A 20231-nucleotide genomic window follows, 5' to 3' on the forward strand; every position below is an offset into this window, starting at 1 on the left:
TTCCACCACCTTTCGTTCTCCCTCTAAAAACTACATCCACACCCCACCCCAACCCACCCTCATCGCTTCTAACCGAAAGGTGTGCCAGGCCCCCGCCAGCAGGGGGCAAATGACACGGCGGGAGGGAAAAACAGTCCTCTGCGGTCCATATGTTGTCGAGAGTCAAGACACCGGTGGAAGATGGGGGGAGCTCCGGTAAAGGCACTCGGGCTCGAGCATCAAACAGCCCCCTGCGAGTCTGCTAGACCGCTACCTCTTGCAGCAGCACCTCGCGCGCTCGTTCCGCCATCCGCCACCAAGGCCCTCATCCACCATACTGCAACGTGCCCCACTGCTTCCCAGCATGCCTCTCCGACGGCAGATGTCCTTCCGTTAGTCCGGAAGAAAACAGAGAAAGAAATAAAAACACGAATGGGGTTAGGATGGGGAGGGGAGAGAAAGGAAGGGGGACTAGAGACCACGAAGCTACATTTGAGACTCGGGGTCAGTGGCTGATGGAAGTCCAGACCCAGAAAATGCTTATTAACTGTTGAAAGTCTTTGACTGATGGGCCGATTCATTACTGACTGAAACCTCCCTGAAGCTTCGGCTTCAACCAAAACTTCTGGATAAGGCTTAAAAAGAATGTGTAGAGTAGAAAGTGAACATCAGTGCTGACATGCAAAGACATGATGAAAGTCTAAAGAAGACCTGCAGGGATTAAAAATCAAAGGTCCGGTCACGTGGTTGTCTGTTAAGAATAGTGGGTTGTGGCTTGGGATTTCTCCCTCCCATCCGTGTCCTGTGTGGACGTGGTGCTGGACTAACAGACTGTGATACAGCCTCACCTGCTGACTCCAGTGCAACACACCAGCGGCTAGCCTCAGCCACTCAGTCTCACCTTCATGCCAAGTCAGTCTGACCACAAAAACTTGATTTACAATAACAAACTATCCCAGCCTCGTCTGACGCTTGTGGCCTTAATTTTTTTTAACGGGAAACAAACAACAGTTTTGAAGGAATCAGACAAACTGATTCTCATAACCTGATTACACTGAATATATGGGACTTCTGATGATATCTGTTGTAAGGCTCCATTTACAAAAATTGAGGCAGCAACAGAAGCAGCAATATATAAAGGTTAATCTGCCTCAGCCCCTGTCGCCCCCTTGTTGTCGAGAAATTTGTATCTGACTCCTGGGTGTTTTTCTCATTTACGGCCGTAACGGGGAGAGGCATATTTATGCCACACTTATTCTCGCGCTGGCAGCTCCGTTGTGCCAGACACCCGTTCGACAAGGCAGCCATTCGATCACGGGGAGTCTGTCTCCCCACCAACACCCCCAGTCCCCCCTAGCCCCACCCCACTTTTCACTTGGCAACATTTTCCCCGTCTCCACTGGCCGGTGATTTCAAAAAGCAAGGGAGAGTACTCTGGTGGTGTTTTAACGAGGTGTGCGCGACAACGATAATGGCGCTCTGGCCACACGGAGGTGGCTCGGCGATTAGTCGCAACTGGCGGCCAAATTAATTTAATCCGTTCGTGCCGCGCGCTCATCGATTCATTACCCACCTTTTATCTTCCGCCTGCGCACCCAACACCCGCCCAGCTGCGCAGCTTCCCGTCCCGGAGTGCAAAGGGAGGTAAGGCTGGCAGCTGCAGCGCCACTTCGCCTACCTTTACGACGTTGATCGCAAGTCCAGCGCTCATTAGGTGCTCTCCCCTGCTGACAGGCGCGAAAAGCCACGCGCGCCTCGGCGCCATGTCGAAAGCAGTTGTCTGCCCCGCGCTCGCGCTCCTTGAGCTGGAATTTATCGCGTCCTTGAGCTTCGTGCTCTCGGGGAACAGAAAAAAGAAGAAGCAGACGGCAGGACCGAGATTTATTTCAATCTGATGGTTCGTCCACTGCGACAAACGCGTCCACTGACATTACAGTATGCAATAACACGTCAGCTCTAACCACGGACCTTTATTTCATACACCCTGAGGTGTACAATCTAGGAAAAATAACTTATTCAACGTCAACCCCAATAAAATATAATTAAAATCAAATTTGTCGTCAGATAAAGAGAAAATAATGGTCTCCTGACACAAAACCCGTTCTGACTGCAATGGATTAGTGACGCACGCGTCGATTGGCCAGTTCTCCCAAGAAAGCTGACCTTATTGGATAATATGCAAACGCATAAAAAAGAAAAAAAAGACATTAGTGAGGTGGTGAGTGGAGCGAGGGCTAGGGAGGATTCACTTTTATTTTATGCTCGCTGTGAAAAGCCCACACTAACTTGTTTTGCCACTTGTCATAGCTCGCACATGCAAACGCAGTTGTCAGCCACCCTCCCCCTCTCCACCAAAAAAACCAACAAAAACCAAATCTGTGCCCATGACGACCAGGGGGGCTCCATCACCCCTCCCTACCAATTTCTGAATTATAAAAGTCTGCTGCATGCTGCAGTTGGGGCAGAAATCCAAAATAACAGACTAATCATTCGGTCATTAAAAATCGCGATTTTCGTTTTTACTTTAACCTGCGGCCGGCAATGGCTCCCCCTGTCGGCACAGATCACGTGCAGTGTAGATGGCGCGACTCTCGCTGCTAGAGTGGGAGGGGGGGAGTTCTTGGAAGATGACGAAATGAGGCGCAACATTCCGCCAGCGATTACGCAGACGGTTTTGCCATCGTCGTCGTCGGCAACGCTAGGCATCAAAATCATCATCATCATCATCGTCATCGTCTGGATGTTTGTTCAACTCTCCTTCCGTCACCCTTCCCCCCACGCCAAACCTGAATTCCTTCTCGTCTTCTATCTTTATACCTTACTTCTGTGTGCAACCGCAATTTTTAGATGTCGATTATCACACCTATTCACGAATGAAAGAAAGGACAGACGGACGGATGAACAGACTGAACATTTATCACAATGTCTTCAAAGTATTGAAGTCCAGAAATCACAGTCGCCTCTATTTTCATACAAACTACGTAGGGTGTCAGTCTTGTGATTCGAATCTTCGCGAAGGTTTTTTTTTTTTAAAGTGTGTGATTACAAGCACTGACCTCTTACTTGCCAATATAGTCGCGTGCGACCTCAACAAATGGTTGTGAACTAATGAACCCACTAAGGTGGCTTCCTCACTCTCGCAAGTCCTCCTCCCTCCGGCTTTGCCTCAGTTCATCGTCAGACCGGGTGTCGCCGCCAAACCCCAGGCGTCCATCTTGACCAGATTAGGCGGTTCTCCCTCCATCCGCTTGCAACAGGACAATTGATTGGAAGCAGACAAGAAAACCCGCAAAGCCAGATAAACATGCAGTTTATAAAAAGACAACAAAAAGAACGGAGTAAAAACGAACACAGGAGTTTCCAAAACTTGTATGCAATGTGAGTTGAATTCCCGAAGGAATATACATTTTTATGTTATGACAGCTGATGATATTTGTTTTCTTTTTTTAACGTTAAAATCCAAACAATAATAAAAATAAGGTCCATGCATAAACATCTCGTAGTTCTGTCTTTTTTTAAAAGCTGTTTGTGTAAAACAAAACAAACAACAAAAACCTTATTTGTGACCTCCTCCTGACCTCACTTTTTATCTTTCGCTGCCATTTTTCAACCCATATTCGACAATTCTCAGGAGGGAATACTAGAGGAACAATGTTAACAGAAACTATTTATAAGAATAATCTATGTACGTGCATAGATATGTGTGTGCGCGCGCGTGCATACGCATCATAACTTCTCAAGGGAAACAAAGCGCGTTGTTTTCTTTCCTCCAAAACGAAAAAATCATCAACAAAAAAGGCGTTTGCCAGGCTTCAAAAAATCTTGCTTTCCGCACAATTAAAGATATTCATCAAATGAATCGCTGCAAGAGCGGGCGGCGTGGCTGTGTACACACACAACTGTTTACATCCATGAGCATCACTGTGCTCTCTCGAGCGTACACGCGCACAAACACACACACACAAACAGCTTAATTACGTGTATTATGTTTTTAAATATGCGTCCGCCATCAGAACTCCCGGGAAGTGCAGGATAGCATAGTAAATATGAAAGAAGCAGATGATTACCATAAACAAAGTGTGCGAGATGAAAATATACAAGCAGTTGCTGCTCTTGTCGCTTCTTGTGAAGAACCTCCCCCCTTCTACACACAACCACCACGAAACCCGAGACCTAACGGTTACACCCAGGACACGGATGGGAGGGAGGAGTGCCAGAGTCCAAGCTCCATGCAATACATCTTGCGGGCAATCGGATTTCCGTCCATCTTCCTTCAGCCCCGACCTGTCACTGCACAGACGGCGCCATGCGCTCCTTACACGTGCATGTGGCCCCCACTCAATGCCTGGCTTACACATTAATATATATATATTTTTTTTGTACCCCCAACCATTCTTCCTTTTATTTGTATTCCCACGGAAATCTCGAAAACGGTCTTCGTGTGTTCTGAGGAGCACGTCCTGAGTTCACAAACTGTCAAAATGTTTTTACCAAATTATGGAATTAAGAGCAGTCCTAATGACTTGTACACATCGATGTAAGCATAGTATTTATGTAAATATGAATGTATGTACCTGTGTATATTATGTATGCAGGTAGGTATGTAAAAGCTATACGGCGCACCCAACACTGAGAAAGCTCTGCGTGGAACAAATGCAGCAAGTCAAATGGATTTGCGATCGGCAATGATGGATTTCTCCTTTTGAAAACAGCTGTTAGCAGGCGAATTCATGTCGTGGAGGGAAGGGGACGGGTGCAGGAGGACTGGGTGGTTGGCGGCCCGAGCAGCTTCATCGTCGATTATTTCAGGTCCACCAGCCAGGCGTGAGATGAGGCCTGAGGATGGAGAGAAGTACACGCCTGCCTTCACAAGTCGCACTTGTGCGTGTCGCCCGCCCGCCAGCCAGCCATCCAGCCAGCCATCCAGCCAGCAGGCCAGGCTGCTCTGATAGCAGCTCCACCAGACATGACAAGATGGCTAAACTTCAATCGCCTGCTTAATAGAAGTTCTTTCATGGGGATCCCAAAGAAAAGCGAGAAGTAAACGCAGTCTAAGCTTCTGTATAAATTAGTTTTGCAAGTTTTATGATAGAGAAACTGACATTTGTTGTTGTTTATACTAAACAACACACTTGAACACTAGCTAAAACTAAGCCAATACAAATCACAGGCTAATCTCTGCCTAACCTAATAATATCATTTCAAGTGTTTACTATCTGCGTGTCTGTTTGTTGACACGTTTACCTACTTGGCAGGCGATTTATAAAAATATTCCCCTGTACCATCAATAGTTCTCAATTATCGTCGCGGTCCTCATTGGACTCAGGAAATTCTCTCTGCGATCAGCACTTGCCGCAAGCCATGGTGTCCTGTTTCAAAGCCCACCCGCATTTCGTTGTTCCAGCGCCTTTTCTACCCGCCGCTCACTTGCGCGGTGCTTGAAAGCTGTTTGGGTTCGCCACGGAGGAAATTTTACGACCATTATCATTTCAAACAAACGTGTCAGCGCTTGGGGGAAGTCGGCAACATTCTTTTTGCCTGCAGTCTGAACGAATGAAGGAAAGAAAGAAATGTGACGGTCTCCACAGAAAAACCAAAATTTATTCTTGAATCATTCAAGTTACAGATGCGACGACCGAGGTCGAGTCGGAATAATGGTTTTTCTTTCCCCAAAACAACGGCGGTTTGACAAGCTTGTTCCAAAAAGAAAGAGTTTGGACAAATATTTAATCAAAAGCTTTTTTGCAAAGAGTCCAGTGACAGGGCTGTAACAGTGGGTATATTTTGCACCTGTCCTCAAAGACTGATTAGTCCTTGTCAGTGAAACAGTCCGTTAACGTTCCAGTCAACGACCGCTGACACCGGTTGGATGAGGACGAGAATAGAATCAATTACTGGAAATGACTGTTTCACAGACTAACACAATGAGAGACCAGATGGCCACCTCAATGGTCCACCTGTGACACCCGTTGTATATACCCAACACCTGCGGCCAAATGTCCAGTCGTGGTCACCTGACGCACCCGCTTAACCCCATCACCTAAGGTCATTCATTCTCTTTTCTCCCCGTCTCCCGGCACTTTGTGGCTACCCGGCCTCAGTTCTACCGTCCATAACATGGACATCAACGGGGTAGAGTGTGAAGTAGGCTTACGCGGAGTAGAGTGGACCCAATCAACAGCTACCCGAACGACCACCACAAGGCAAGGCTAGGTACCTGAAGTACCGCAGGTCTGGCTTTCAGCACCCGGCTAAGCCCAGGTTATTGCTCTTCTACCCCAGGTGATTAGAAATGAACCGACAAGGGGCACTCGTCGCTCGGGGGTGGAGGGTTGGATGTAAGGAGTGTTCTCAGTGCGAGGGCGCTGTGACAAAAACCCAAGACACAAAAGCTGAAAGCTTTTCTCCACCGCCACCCTCCACATCCCCTCCACCCCATCCCTACTCGCCTCTTTGACAGACACTTCTGTGGCAGGCCAGACAAGAGCCACGAAGGTCCTCTTGCACAAAAGACCAGTGCCATGGGACTCGCCAATCCGACTTATTTGACAGGTGTGGGGAAGGCTCACAACCCGTCCCCAGCACTTTGGCGGCGGCTCTAATGATGAGGGACTGTCAATAGGTCCCCCCCTCGCCCCACCATGAATTACCACAGTCGCTTTATGCCTCCCCACGCTGCGTCCCCCGTCTCCCATACATGTGTGTGCGTGTGTGCGTGCGCGCATTAGTACCAAGAAAAAAATGCGACATTCGTTTCTTATTCATCTTCCAACGGCCGGGACTGTAAAACCGAGCTCAAAGAAAGTGTTCACAATGGCCGCGTAAACTCTTCAATAATATCGTCGGTGTGAAAATGGGGCCACGATCCGGGAATGAAAATATTTCAGCGGTTGTTCGTGTGACTTACCGTGGAGTCTGGATAAGGTCAATGTACAGTAACAAGTGAAGAAACATGACATGCCAACAGTCGTTAGTCGAGTTCGGTCATCGACAGGTAGTTTGACTCCAGAGTTTACCAAACCTTCTCCTTCACACTTTCTCCCTCTCCACGCGCGCACACACATCCACAGTGTATATATAAGATTTAAGCTTTCAAGTTTATGTTGACTGTCAGTTGAGGTTTGGGAGGTAGTGTGTCTGGTGCCACGTGTCCCCCACCACCACCACACCACCACAACACCGACATCCCCCATCCACAAGCGCTTACACGAAGCCAGACCTTGATTAAAGCGCCGCCGTGTGGATAGACCTGTCCCCGGTCCGCTTGTATGCGCCTGGCTGCACTTCATTGAACATGCCCCCAAGTCACTGACAGATCCCGTGGCTTCTCTGTGTGTACCCTCCCACCCCGTTCTAACCCCCATCTGCCCTGGCTGCGGCTGTTTGCGTGCGCTTGTTCCACGGTTTGAAAACACGGAGCTGTCTTCTCGCCGCCTCCCAGCCGTGTGCTTAATTCGGGTGCACGGACCGGGTAAACTGCCCGCCAGGCCACAGCTGAGTGGGGGTGTGAGAGGCGTGCAGACAGGCAAATATCAGGCAATTCCGACATGCCTTTGATATTTGCAGTTTAGCATCAAAGGCTCCATCTCACCCCCTTCTCCATTTCAAGGGAAGGAAAAAACCCGGACACTGCGATCGCTGCTTCATCAACTACCCGTCACAGCTTGACATGCGCCTGTCTGTTTTATATTTACAAGTGGTTCCTTCCTATGAAGCCTACCAGCAGTCAAAGATATTTTCCCTCTAAGGAGAAAAAACTTCAAACATTTTAAGAACGGCTTGTTAGGAAAGAAAGATCCTGAGAAGGCATTGGGTGTCAGATAAGTTTTAACGGTTACATCACTTTTCACTTCCACGGCCCAGCCCTTCATCACAAGGATCGCCGAGCTGTCCAAACGATGCGCATCATCAAGCCTCTCTACCAGCCATTCCTCCATCTCCCCCGACATCGACTTTATCCTCACTCCCCTCTACATTTCGGCTAATCAGTGATGAAGGTGCCGAGGCTTAGCCCGAGTGCAAGATGTGGCGCCTTTGCGTCTGTTTCTCTCGCCTCCAGCCCCGCCACAGAAACAGATCTTGAAGACACTGGTTCGCCTGGCTGCCAGCTTTCTGCAGCTTTGGGTGGCTACTGGAGCGTGCCTGCCCCTCCCTCACAAACACACCCCCCTCACACACACACCCTCCATGTTGCCCTCCGCTGGGTCCGATTATCAAAGACGCTCGTGACAAGCTTACTTGCCTCTCCCTTGGATCACAGTGCTTGCTAAACAATCAGCTTTCCAACAGTTCTTATTTGTTTTAAACTTTGATTTACTCACCTGCTGCAAAAATTTAACAAAACTTGTTTCATATTCATACGTCTGAAATGTCAAGGGGCGAGTGTGTGTAGGTGCTAGAGAATGAAAGAATTTTAACTGATTTTTATTATCAGGTCGTCACTTTAATGAAAAGAAACAAAGAAAAGTGAACAGTCGTAGGTACAGACATTAGATATATATACAGCATATGCGAGATAGAGAATTAAATGGTGGGAAGAAACTGATCTACTGCCTTCTTTTGCAAACAAAATCAACTGACATAAGTGCAGGAAGGAAGACTGCCAAGGAGGTCATCAGAGGACACATCTTAGGACACACTGCGCATGCGTCAAAACGAAAATCTACTTCCGTCTGTAATAGTTGCTGGATGTTGCTTTAAGGTTATTGTTATAGGAACAGGGATGAGATTTAAATACGCAATAAAGGAAAAAATAGTAAGAAAAGGGTGAAGAAAAGAATAATGAAAGAATACACATCAAAGAACTAAAAAGTCATATCAAAACAACAATTCAAAATAGTCCACGCCGGGTGAAGAGACAAATGTCCTGAGGGTGGGTAGATGGCAAAAAGTGAGACACACGGCGCCATGTGTCCCAGTAGTCAGGCTCCAAAGAGGAAACGGAAGTATGTTTTCGTGCTGACGCATGCGCAGAAAGAGCATGGGTCATACTAGGGGGCATGTGAATGCATGTATCGAAACAGTAACTGGAGAGTTTGATGTGCAGCGCCTGGGGAGGACCTGGTTACTGATGTCAAACAACTAGAGGCGCTGCTGCTGCTCTTCAATTACAATGAACGAGTTTGAAAGGAAGAGCAAAAGCAAAGCAAGACAACCTTTGACATTAGGATCAAACACCTTCACCTTCTGCAGACAAAGCTCAAGTTGGCCGATACCCTGATCACCGCGATTTGTCAACGGGTGGCCAGACAGCGAGCTGGTGACAGGCCGGAAGGTTGCGGGCCAGTGCAAGGAGTTCGACCTACGACCTTGTGATGTGCACTCTGGCATGATTGGCAGAAGAGTATGTAGAAAGAGGGACAAACAGAAGGGGGACATGAACGGAGAAGGAAGACAGACAAGGGAGAAGGACGGGAGTAAGCGAACAAGAAGCGAAGCATGTAGGCAGGAAATGAGTCGGGGAGTATGGAGAGGAAAATTGAGACAGGACTGAGAAGAGGAGAAAAACAGAGAAAGAGAGAGAAGAACAGAGATACAAGTAAAAGATAGGAAGACGGGAAGAAGAGAACACAGAAGAATTGTTGCCATGCTCTTGTTATCGTGACATGACTGGCCATCACTCCTAGGCCAAAAGCGAAACAGTGATCCTCCCCCCACGTGTCCCCAACCCTCACAAAAACCTCACCACAAACCCCTTGTGACAGCGCGCACGTCACAACAGCGACCTTTGACCTGCACGGCGTGCCCAGCCATGCGTTGACTCCAGTCACGTGTCAACCAGATACAAGTTTCACAAACCTCGCACAATAAACTGGCATTAACCATGTCTCGTGTGATGCACGTCTGGCGCAAAGCAGGTTGCATGAACAAAAACTGTAGTTTGTGTATCTCCAACCCTTCAATCACTCCTTTCATATCTTTAAAAAAACAAACAAACAAAATAACGAGCCCGCCACAAATGCGGTGACTTCACAGTAAGCGGTCTCGTCCTGTGGTCAGATGAAAAAAAATGTCTACGAGCTTTTCAGAGTTATTTAATACGCCGAGCAAACCACAAAAACTGCCTGTCAATAAAACGAAAAGGAATGCGATTGCAGCAAGTGACTTTAAATTTTCAAATCATCAACAAACAAAAAAAATTATTTATCACTGAAGGCTGAAAACATTTTCTTTGTATTGTGATAAGTGGCTTGAACTCTTTTGTAATCCGCCTTGAACTGGTTACACAAATATATGTATTCCATCACCTCTACCTACAGTTTTAATAATAATAATAAAAGAATGAAATGCGAATATACCTCTATTTTTTTTTTCAAAAGCCAACAACAACAACCACAAAAAAACCAACAACAAAAAAACAGAGACAGGGGGCTTCCATCTGCCACCCCGGGCTAAGCCGTCTCCTACTTGCACCCAGGACAACAAAGACGCAACCTCTGTCAGCCCCCCGGGTAGCACCCGGCGTGTTTGGCCACTGGTTTCACACCACCTCAGCAGGCTTTGAGCGACACAGATGAAAACGGGTGTAGACACAGCGGGCTACCCGTTAAACTGAGCTTCACACGGCGGGTTTCCACAGTGAGGCCCTAATACAGGTGATCAGCTACGACTTCTGCCACTGCGCCGAGGTGGGTGGCAAGGAAGTCGTGTCCCTGAATATTTAATATTACCTCGGCACCCCTTCACCACCCTCCTCGCTTTCCAAACCAAGTCAAAAATATACAGTATTTCTGAAAACGAAGTCGGCGTTTGTTTATGATACCCGTCTCCATCTTGCAACAATCTGTGTATTTTTTAATGCATTGAGGTATAATGTCAGGGTGGATTTGCAAACCTTCCCCAGCTTCAGGTAATCAAGTCTCGGATTTTGTTACAGGTCTCTCTGACACCAGACTCCAAGAACAATTCATTTTATTTCTGACAACAGCAACTTGAATTTTTTTCCCCTTTAAGCTACTCTCTCACAGCACTTCTGTCAAGGAAGTGCCCCCGTCACTCGTATCCATTTTTTTCTTTCCACTTAACAAGAACCACCACCACACTGCTTCCTTCTTTTACCAGACATAATCAGGGGCTGTAACTCGTCGTAACCACGATTTAAATTTTCGACGACAGGTTTGAAAGGAAAAATAAAAGGAATGAGACCTGACGACCTGTTGATGTCAGCAAAGCTACATCTTGCTTCAGCTCAGCTTCCTTCTGGCTTCTGGTGGTTTATTGAGGGCTACGAACCCGCCTCATAAAATGTTGTCTCCCCTTGGCGAGGCGCCTGAGGGAGCGCAGTGAGCAAATGTGCGTGCCCACCAATATAACCTGCATTTGCATGAGAATACAGGCGCGAGCCCACACCCCACACCCCACAGTCCCCCGCCCGACATTTCCTGCCAAGAAAAAGCTGGCGAAAGCTGTTGTCAAGAGCGAAACCTTGTGGAGGCGAGCAAACGCCATGAAGCCAGTGTCACATAATGGCAGCCATGATATAAATACAGCCCCGTGCTAATCCAGTCCCCACACGGACCCCTAAATTCTACAGGCCGTGACACAGGCGCAACGCCAGGGGTTTAGGGACAGACATCATTATTAATTAAGACCCCAACAACACTGTGTGCACTGTGCTGACCCCCATCCCTTACCTTTCCACTAGCACGAGGTGGGGTGGGGTGGGAGGATGAGACTGAAGGCGCTAAACGCACCTGATTAGTGTAGGGATGCTCCTACCCCTACCTCCCATATCCCCGGGTGCTGCAAGAAGGCACGGTGTTGTTCTGTTATCATGTTGACAATCTTGCCGGCAAGGTGTAACATTTCCAACTTTTCTTTTTGCGGGACGGGGGATGCGAAATGCGGAAAGAGGAGAGAGAGAGGATTTTACAAGTGCAGGGAGGAGGTAGGATGGCTTACATCAGAATATACAGCGCTCGGTGCACCACCAACACTGCAAGCTTGCACGAGGCAAGTTAGTGGAGGTTGTTTATGCCGAGTCAGCAGCTAGTCCCAACTAGTCCAGTCCTGTCAACAATAAAACTTACAACTACAAAAACCTACATGTGCAGATGGCGGGGCATGCACCGAGTGTGCACCAGCCTCATCATCTTGACAAGTGTATAACCACTGTCCATCCAGTACTACGTGGACAGTGGACAGCCAATAATCACAATAATAATAACAACAATAATAATTACAGATTGGCTATAATTATCGTGAGAAAACTCGTAAAATTTCTATCTTTCACTTTGCTGCTCTCCAAAGAACGAAATAAACGAGCTTCATTTTCAATAATATAAAAGTGTTAGTCTCTAAAATGATAAAGATTTCAATAATGATCACAAAGCACTATTTTCCTAGAGGAATTGCTAGGCGCCATCATATCATCAATGAACTGCATCCCAGAATCAAACATGTTCCCAAAGAAGAAACATCCCCATCCCGTGCCACCAACCCCCAGCTCCCACCACAGCCCGAGAGGAAGCCATGATGAAGTGAAGCAGACAATACAATGGGAATGTCAAGAGAACAATTCCTGCATATCGCCGCCTGTTTCTCTTGTCTACTTTGCCCGCGTGGTGCCAACCGGCTCCACTTTACATGTGGTTTAGGTTGAAGACGGAGATTTCAAAACGGGCCTCATGGCCCCTTGCTCTTTGCGGGATCCCATAAACAATCAGACCCCTGTAGTGGGGAATTTATTTTGCAACAACCCCCTTCCAGTCCTCTCCCTCCACTTGCCCCTCTGCCGTTTCTTTGCCCAGAGCATATTCCCTCTAAAAATATTTTTAAAAAGCGAAAGCTCTTGTTGAATTTACTGTAGCAGCGACTGAGATAAAGTCGTCTTTTGTTTTTAAACTTCGCACATTGAAGCAGAGCCGAAAGTGTGAACTCGTGTTTATAGTTCAATAATGTAGTGAAAGTGTGAACCCATCTTTATAGTTCAGTAATGCAGTATTCTGAACATTTAAATAAGCTGCTGAATACTTACTACACTAATTTTACTTCTGCAGTAAGACAACTCAATCAGTTCTCCCCGACTCACAAGCTCCTGAGCGGAATGAGGACATAAATTTTTCTTTGAATGGAAATTAGAATAAACATTCAAAACAGACTGAAACATTTCAAACACCTTTGAAAATAAAATTCAGGATATACAGTGGAACCTCGGTTAACGAACTTAATCCGTTCTGGAAAGCTGTTCGTTAACCGAAATGTTCGTTATCCGAAACAATTTTTTCCATAAGAAATAAAGGAAATAGATTTAATTGGTTCCCAGCCCCTGTTGACTCGCTATTTGAAAGTTACAGGCTGTATATATATAGGTATTTGTTTTAATGAGAACAGTTATAATGCAATATAAATGGAGTTAAATAAACATAAAAACATTAACGAAAGCATTTAAACATCAGAAAACTTGCCGTTTTGACGGCGTGGTTGGAAACAGGTGTGGGGAGGAAGGGGTGGAATTACTGCTTTGAATCCACCTCTATGAGCACACGTGACATTATAAAATCGGGGAGACTTCCCTTTTCTGTAGCTTTGAGGTTGAAGAAAAAAACTTGTCCAGTGTCTGCTTCTTCTGCCTTTTTTTGTAAAACTCTTCGGTAAGACGACATCACATATCCGACAGACGCATGCCACCTTCATACTTTGAAATCATTTCCTTTTTCAATTCATTTGTTGGCCGCGTCCTTGTCATTACCTCACTACTATTAATTGCTCTTAATCTTCTTTGGAGCCATGATTGAGGATTATCTTATTAAAATAAAGCACAACAATCACTAAATAAGAAGGATGCGCACAGGTAAGGAACGACTGATCGTAACTGTCTCGAGCGCGAATGATTACATGCTGGTCGGTCACGTGTGGTTCACGTGGCTGTTCGTTATCCGAAATTTTGTTCGCTATCGGAGACAAATTTTTAACGAAATTTTTGTTCGTTATCCGAAATTTTGTTCGCTATCCGAGACAAATTTTTAGCGAAATTTTTGTTCGTTAACCGAAAAATTCGCTATCCGAGGCGTTCGCTAACCGAGGTTCCACTGTAATATTACAAAGCAACTCGGGGTTGGGAAGAGCTCTACAGTACAACATCTACAGTCACACCAATGAGACCAAACAGGAGTGGTCCACCATTGCCCGCACGGACTCTCGTTTCATCGTTTCCGGGAGAAAGAAAGTTTCGCCCCCGGAACACTCACTGGAAGGAATACAGCGCCTGCTCGTCCCCCCTGCCACCCTGCCACCCTGGGTTTCTGCGCCGATCCTTGTCTTGGGTAAGTAATGGAGTGAAGTGTAGTGCTGACAGTTCCTACGCTGGGTGTAGTGGGCCAATCGCGGGGCCATTATACTAGCAGCTAGTGTTTCAATGACAACAGTATTAAGTGCTGCCAGACTACAGAGAGGTGTCAAGCTGCTAGTCAACCCTCTCTCTGTTTGGTCTACCCCGCCTCCTACCCACAAATTCCACGAGAGGTGATCGTGTGTACTAAGGCACATCCTCACACTGGCTGCCATCACTCAAAACAAACTCTTCACTGTCTACCTATGATGTGAGGCCAATCAAACTTTCGGTGGCCAGTCCAGACAATCAGGCAAGAAGACGGAGCGAGAGACAAATGAGATACAAATGGTCTTCAAACTAACCCCGCATACGGTTTCTCAAACAAGTAACACTCTCAATAAAATAAAACTTCATTACTGTTCTCATTGTACTCCTGTCAATAAAATAAAGTTTCATTATTGTTTTCATTGTACTCCTGTCAATAAAACAAGGCTTCATTACTGTTCTCATTGTACTCCTGTCAATAAAACAAGGGTTCATTATTGTTTTCATTGTACTCCTGTCAATAAAACAAGGCTTTATTGTAGTTCTACACAGCAATTCTAGTCTCACACCCAGTGGCGGCTGTAAGAGAGGAGAAAGTCCAACAGCCAGCATCCTAACTCTGATGGTTTCACGCCTGGATGGCGGCTGGCAATGAAGTCCTATCATCTGACACCCGCACCAACACTAATTCAGCAATTCTGTTCCCCTTGCCATCACCAAGTATAATGTGTTTTACGGAGGGTGTTGTGAAAGGGGAATTGGAAAGAAATCATCAGCAGATTTGTTTCCCAGCCACCGGATGGACTATATAAATTTATTCCAACAGTTTGCAGTTAGCGAGGGAAAACAATCCTTCGCTAAAACATTTACATCTGTGTAGGCCCAGATCGTGTTTTGTGTTTTATTGTTTTTATTATTTCCTTCTTTCCATAGCTTTAAATGTTTTACTGAATTTTGTTTCGGTTCTATGTGTTTTTTGTGATAGATATCTCATCATTAAGTCTTTTGGGAACATAACTGTAATCACAAAATTTCCTCCAATAGTGGCACTGAAATCTTTCAAAATTAACACAGACTTGAAAAATGAGGGTGTCTGTCCCAACCACAAGGAAACATAGCTTTGCCTTTACCAAGTGTCTCACAATTTGTACGTGAACACCGAAGCCACACGCCCCTTTAACTCTGCTGGACTATTTCAGGAGCACATGACCCTTTAACTATCATCATTCCACTATTTTACTATCCTCTATTCCACTATTTTACTATCCTCTATTCCACTGTTTCACGAGTGTTTTTCTATCTGCGGCTGCACTTTCACTGCTCTCACCTCCCCCCCATCTATGTAACCGGCAACATCCCACACAAGTTGCGAAGCGAGACACTAAAAACATGGTTGCAAGTCGCAACAAGTGGCAAACGGTTCCTGGGGCAACTTTCTCATTTCCCCCCACAGCCGGCCCCAATTAACGGCAGGACACGAACCAGTTGGGAAACCTCCCGGGCCAAGCACCACAGGACGCAGGTGGGCAAAACGGTTAGCAGCCGCGGACCCTCCCGCCCAGGAAGCGCCGGCGCCATCGGGAACCACCTTGTCCCTCCTCCCGCGTCCTCCATTCTTTTATTTCCTTTCTAGGGGCGAGGGTAGGTAGGCGAGTGAGGGGGAGCAGAATAGAAAGGGGTCACGATGCCATCATTCGCTGGACAAAAACTTTCAAGTACACAAAATCGTATTTTAAGCCGGTGCCGAACAACCAAACACCAGCTTCCAAGTTCTAAAAATCCTGCCCAGCCTTTTTTTTTTTTTTTTTTTAATGTTAGTGATGGAATTAACTGCATATTTGTCGATCATTCGTATTTATGTACCATCTGTACTGGTCATCCGCTCACTTGCTAGTTGCATACGTTTAAACTATTATTTTGTAAGAATTTAAATAGTTTGTGCTTGGCAATGTGAATTCCTCAATTTACTTCAGGCTACGGCTACACTACTGAGCTAAACTACTTAAAACTAAGCATGTCCTACGTTTTGCATGACAGTCATCGCTAGTTAATACATTTTTAATGACAGTCATCACTACTTTATTACACATCCTCTGTCAACAGTAATTCTCGAGGAGGCGATATGATGACGAACCCAAACTGCCGGGAAGACGGGTGGGTAAGGATTTGGGGAAAAAAACAACAACAGCGGACGAACCAAGACAAGCTCGACTGAGCACCTGCTACACCGGTGAATGTTTGTCTCATTTCTGATGATCGCGCGGCAAAGAGTTTTGTCTTGTACCCAGGTGAGCACAAAGCTGCTCTGTGCAACCGCCGTGAGTTGAGCTGCCTTTGTGTGGAGGTCATGGTTGGATGCTCAGGAAATAGAAGAGGCGGACAACAAGGCCTCCTACCTTGGAAAACCGTTATTTCACTCTAGCTAATCCAGGTTAACTGATAAATTGTTTTGTATTTGGAGGAAGGAAAAAAAGGCAACATGACACACTGCCTAACACTTTAAAACTCATCTAGCAGAATTTTTACAAAACTTTCAACACCAGTTGGAATACTTTCTTCACTACACAGCCTCGCTGGTTACGGGTCTAAGCTCAATGACCTGGTCATAGTGATCTCCTTAGAAATTTTATTTTTTATGGCACCATTTCAGCAATTTTAAGCTCTTCGTGATCACACAGTTTTACGATTTTTAAGATGATTGGAATAAATTATCATGCATTGGTTCCTCTAATCAGTGATCACTGGCAACTGGCATCGTATTCTCACTAATAATTCTCACACTACTCTATCAGATATTTAGGTTCCATCTAAAAAATTTTCTAAACTTATTTTTGCTGCAGGGTTTCCTAAATTTGCTTCGTTTAAACACCTTTTCAATGATCAGGCCAAGAAGTCTGCCCAATGCTGGTAAGTGAATTTTCAAATTATTAGTGGACAAGACTGTTATGATATTACAGACTGACAATTCCACTTGTGTGTATATGACTACTTAACACAGATTGTTCTCCTAACATGTAAATGAGGATTCACACAAAAATCTGATTAACTGAACTGAAGGCATAACACTGATTATTTACACTAATGGAATTCATTATCTAAAATAAAGACATTCATTTACTAAAATTAACTCAAGATAAAGCAGCTGCTATGAATCAAGCTTTAATTTACAGTGAGAAATTAGCGGCTACCCAATGACAGCCAACGACAGTATCTGAGTTGTCTTATGTGAGATAATTTTGGTACATTCATGTCAATGGAATCATGCTATCATACCTGACTATTAGAAACCAAAGCAGACTGTACCTACTCTGAACAATGTGTTATCAGCTAAACTGGTGTAAACCTACCTGAGCTACAGACACAAAATGGAAAACTACAACCAACAATGTTTTATAGGAGTATAAGGTAGTTGATGCACAGGTAAGTTAGTTTAAACATTGTTTTGCTGGTCTAACATTTTATATACTGTCTTCCACTACCAGGTGGTCATTTGTACTATTTATATTGACTTACTATATCATTTGTATATTGCTGGTATGTGGTATTCTTTTTATGTAATTACTTCTTATATTATAAAGAACATATGTTGAATGAATGAAAAAATTCACCAAAGTTTTCCATTAAAACACGGCTAAAAAAAAAATTCTGCCTTTTCTACATTGCTCATCTTTAAACATATCTACGATGTTTAATGACCAACAACAATGAATATTCTGATCCAAATATCTGTCCCACTGGCAAGATGCACATAATCCATCGACTGCTCTATTCATATACCTAGATGTCCGTCATTGTAAAACAATCAGCTTTTCTCTAAAAACCATTTCACATTGAGTGTTTCTCTTCTCCTTTCCAATAAATGCCAGAGTTATTATTTTAAATTATCTAACTCAGTAAAGACACACTAGGAAATGGCAGTCTGTAGCCTAAACTACAGGGCATAACCTCCTGCACGTGGTTAATGACAGGTAGGATAAAATAACATACTAAGAGTGATTCCTCCAGCCATTATATATTCTGTTGCACAATTTGGTTTCTTTAAAAGATAATTCATACCAGAAAATCTGGTGACACTTTATTTGGGTTTTTTTCTGAAGGAGAATTTTAACGTAAGCAGTTTCATGTTTTTCTCTTTCGAACAAATGTTTATAAAAAATATATAATTGTGACTGCCCTGTTTCCAGAGTAATTCTGTGTCTGAATAATGAGTTAACAGCATTACACCCTAACGATTCTTAAGATTCAATTATGATCTACGTAATACAACATGAAATCACTGTAGTTGTTGTATTCACTATTCTGTGTTTGGCGTAAGGAATAATGGCTTTTTATCTCCAAATCCCATCTAAGCTTCTACTTAGTTACTAGATATTCAGATTCCCTAAATAAAACTCAAAGGATTCCCTCATTTGCTCAGGGTCCTGTACATTGCATTTTGTACAAGGTACATCACTGTTATTCCCACACATCATAGCTACCCCTTTCACACACAGTCACAAGTACCTGGGAACTAAATTTCCAGCCTTGAGATGAAGTATTATCACAGAATGACATTAAAGGCAAGGATGTCATTTGTGGTGTTTACCCCTCCTGCACTACACTTGTTTGTTAATGGGCCGCCACATCATTTACTTTCAAAGCTGAGCTAGCCTGAACCCAATTATTTCCACCTCCTTTTATCAGATTCTCTCCAAGCTTTGCCTCTTTCATTGGTGTGTCGCAGTCGTGGGGCTGAGCAGAGCCAGAAGTCTGAGGGGGCTGTTTTGCCAGCGAATGTGTATGAGCCTCGTCTGTCTGCTTTCCCTTCCAAATTTACCCAAATTTCCTCCCGCTGAACTTCAGAATGCTTATTATTCGCATCTGCTTCCGATGGCTGAGATCGGAGCCCAGAATATCGGCTAATTGAGCTCAACTCGATCCGCTGGCAGCCGCACTGTTGAATGTAAACACTGACTAGCCCAGCAACGTGAGCGACTAGAGGGGGGAGGGCTCCCTCGCTGCTCCCTCGACGTGTAGTTTACCCTGGCGCCGCTAAGACTTTCCCTCGATTTCTCGCTCGGACGACCCCACTGACCGCTCCAACCGCCACGAACAGTCCACGCACCTATGCTCTGCCCATAATTTCAAGCAAAACTGTGAAAAAGAACTTAGAAACTTACCGTAGGAGAGAAAATTCCCAGTGAGAAACAACCACAACGCTACTGCCTGCGCCATGGTGCCGCCATGAATGACCTCTCGTACACATGGTCTGTCAGATGCACTGTGACCTCATTAATATTCATGAGGCCGCGCGCGGCGAGGGCAAACACGCGACGGGAGGAGAAAGTTGTCAACTATTCGCGCAGCTCGCACGTCAAACTTTCCATTGTACCTCCCCTCGTGCTACAGAGATGCTAGTCACACGCGCGATGCTGGTATTCGGGTGTTTTGTCAGACCGGGGTAGTGCGGTATTTTCTCTCCTTCCTCCGCGCGGAGGTTGACACCTGCGAAAATGGCCGCGGGGTACGGACCGTTAGTGTGACCACGAACTTACCTACACACCTCCAGGGTGTGACCCTAACACTTAGTACTTCAGTAATCAGCGACCCTTCATGGTTGGCTGGCTGGCCGTCCACAAATGACCTTACACACCCCTCAAAAGCTGAGATGTTCAGCATCCCACCCGGCCATAGGTTTGTGCCAGCATCCACACATTTACAGAAAGTTTTTTTTTTTTTTAAATGAGATTTTAATGACTTTTTTAAAAAGTGGAATGTTCAAACCATTCCGAGAGACAGCTCGTCCTTAGCTCCTGTAGAATGAGTTTACCTGAGCTAACACCCAGAGTATGCATGCTCACGGCATCTTGAAAAATGTTTTTCGGGAGATCACACAAAAATGAGCAAGTTTGTTTCTTTGAATGTGAGCAAAGCTGAATGCCAACTCTTTTGTATG

The 20231-nt window shown here is 45.3% G+C and overlaps 1 protein-coding gene across 1 annotated transcript in view; it reads right to left on the reverse strand.

Moving 5' to 3' along the window:
• Positions 1 to 19688, reverse strand: part of LOC112568636 (activin receptor type-1-like) — a 37590-nt gene extending 17902 nt beyond the window's left edge. The window contains exon 1 of the mRNA XM_025246032.1: positions 19456 to 19688. Coding sequence (XP_025101817.1) covers positions 19456 to 19510 — 55 coding nt within the window. The 5' untranslated portion in view covers positions 19511 to 19688. The remainder of the gene's footprint in view (positions 1 to 19455) is intronic.
• Between the last annotated feature and the right edge of the window lie 543 nt (positions 19689 to 20231).

Source organism: Pomacea canaliculata, linkage group LG1 (genome assembly GCF_003073045.1).
Source record: "Pomacea canaliculata isolate SZHN2017 linkage group LG1, ASM307304v1, whole genome shotgun sequence".
Taxonomy (NCBI): domain Eukaryota; kingdom Metazoa; phylum Mollusca; class Gastropoda; order Architaenioglossa; family Ampullariidae; genus Pomacea; species Pomacea canaliculata.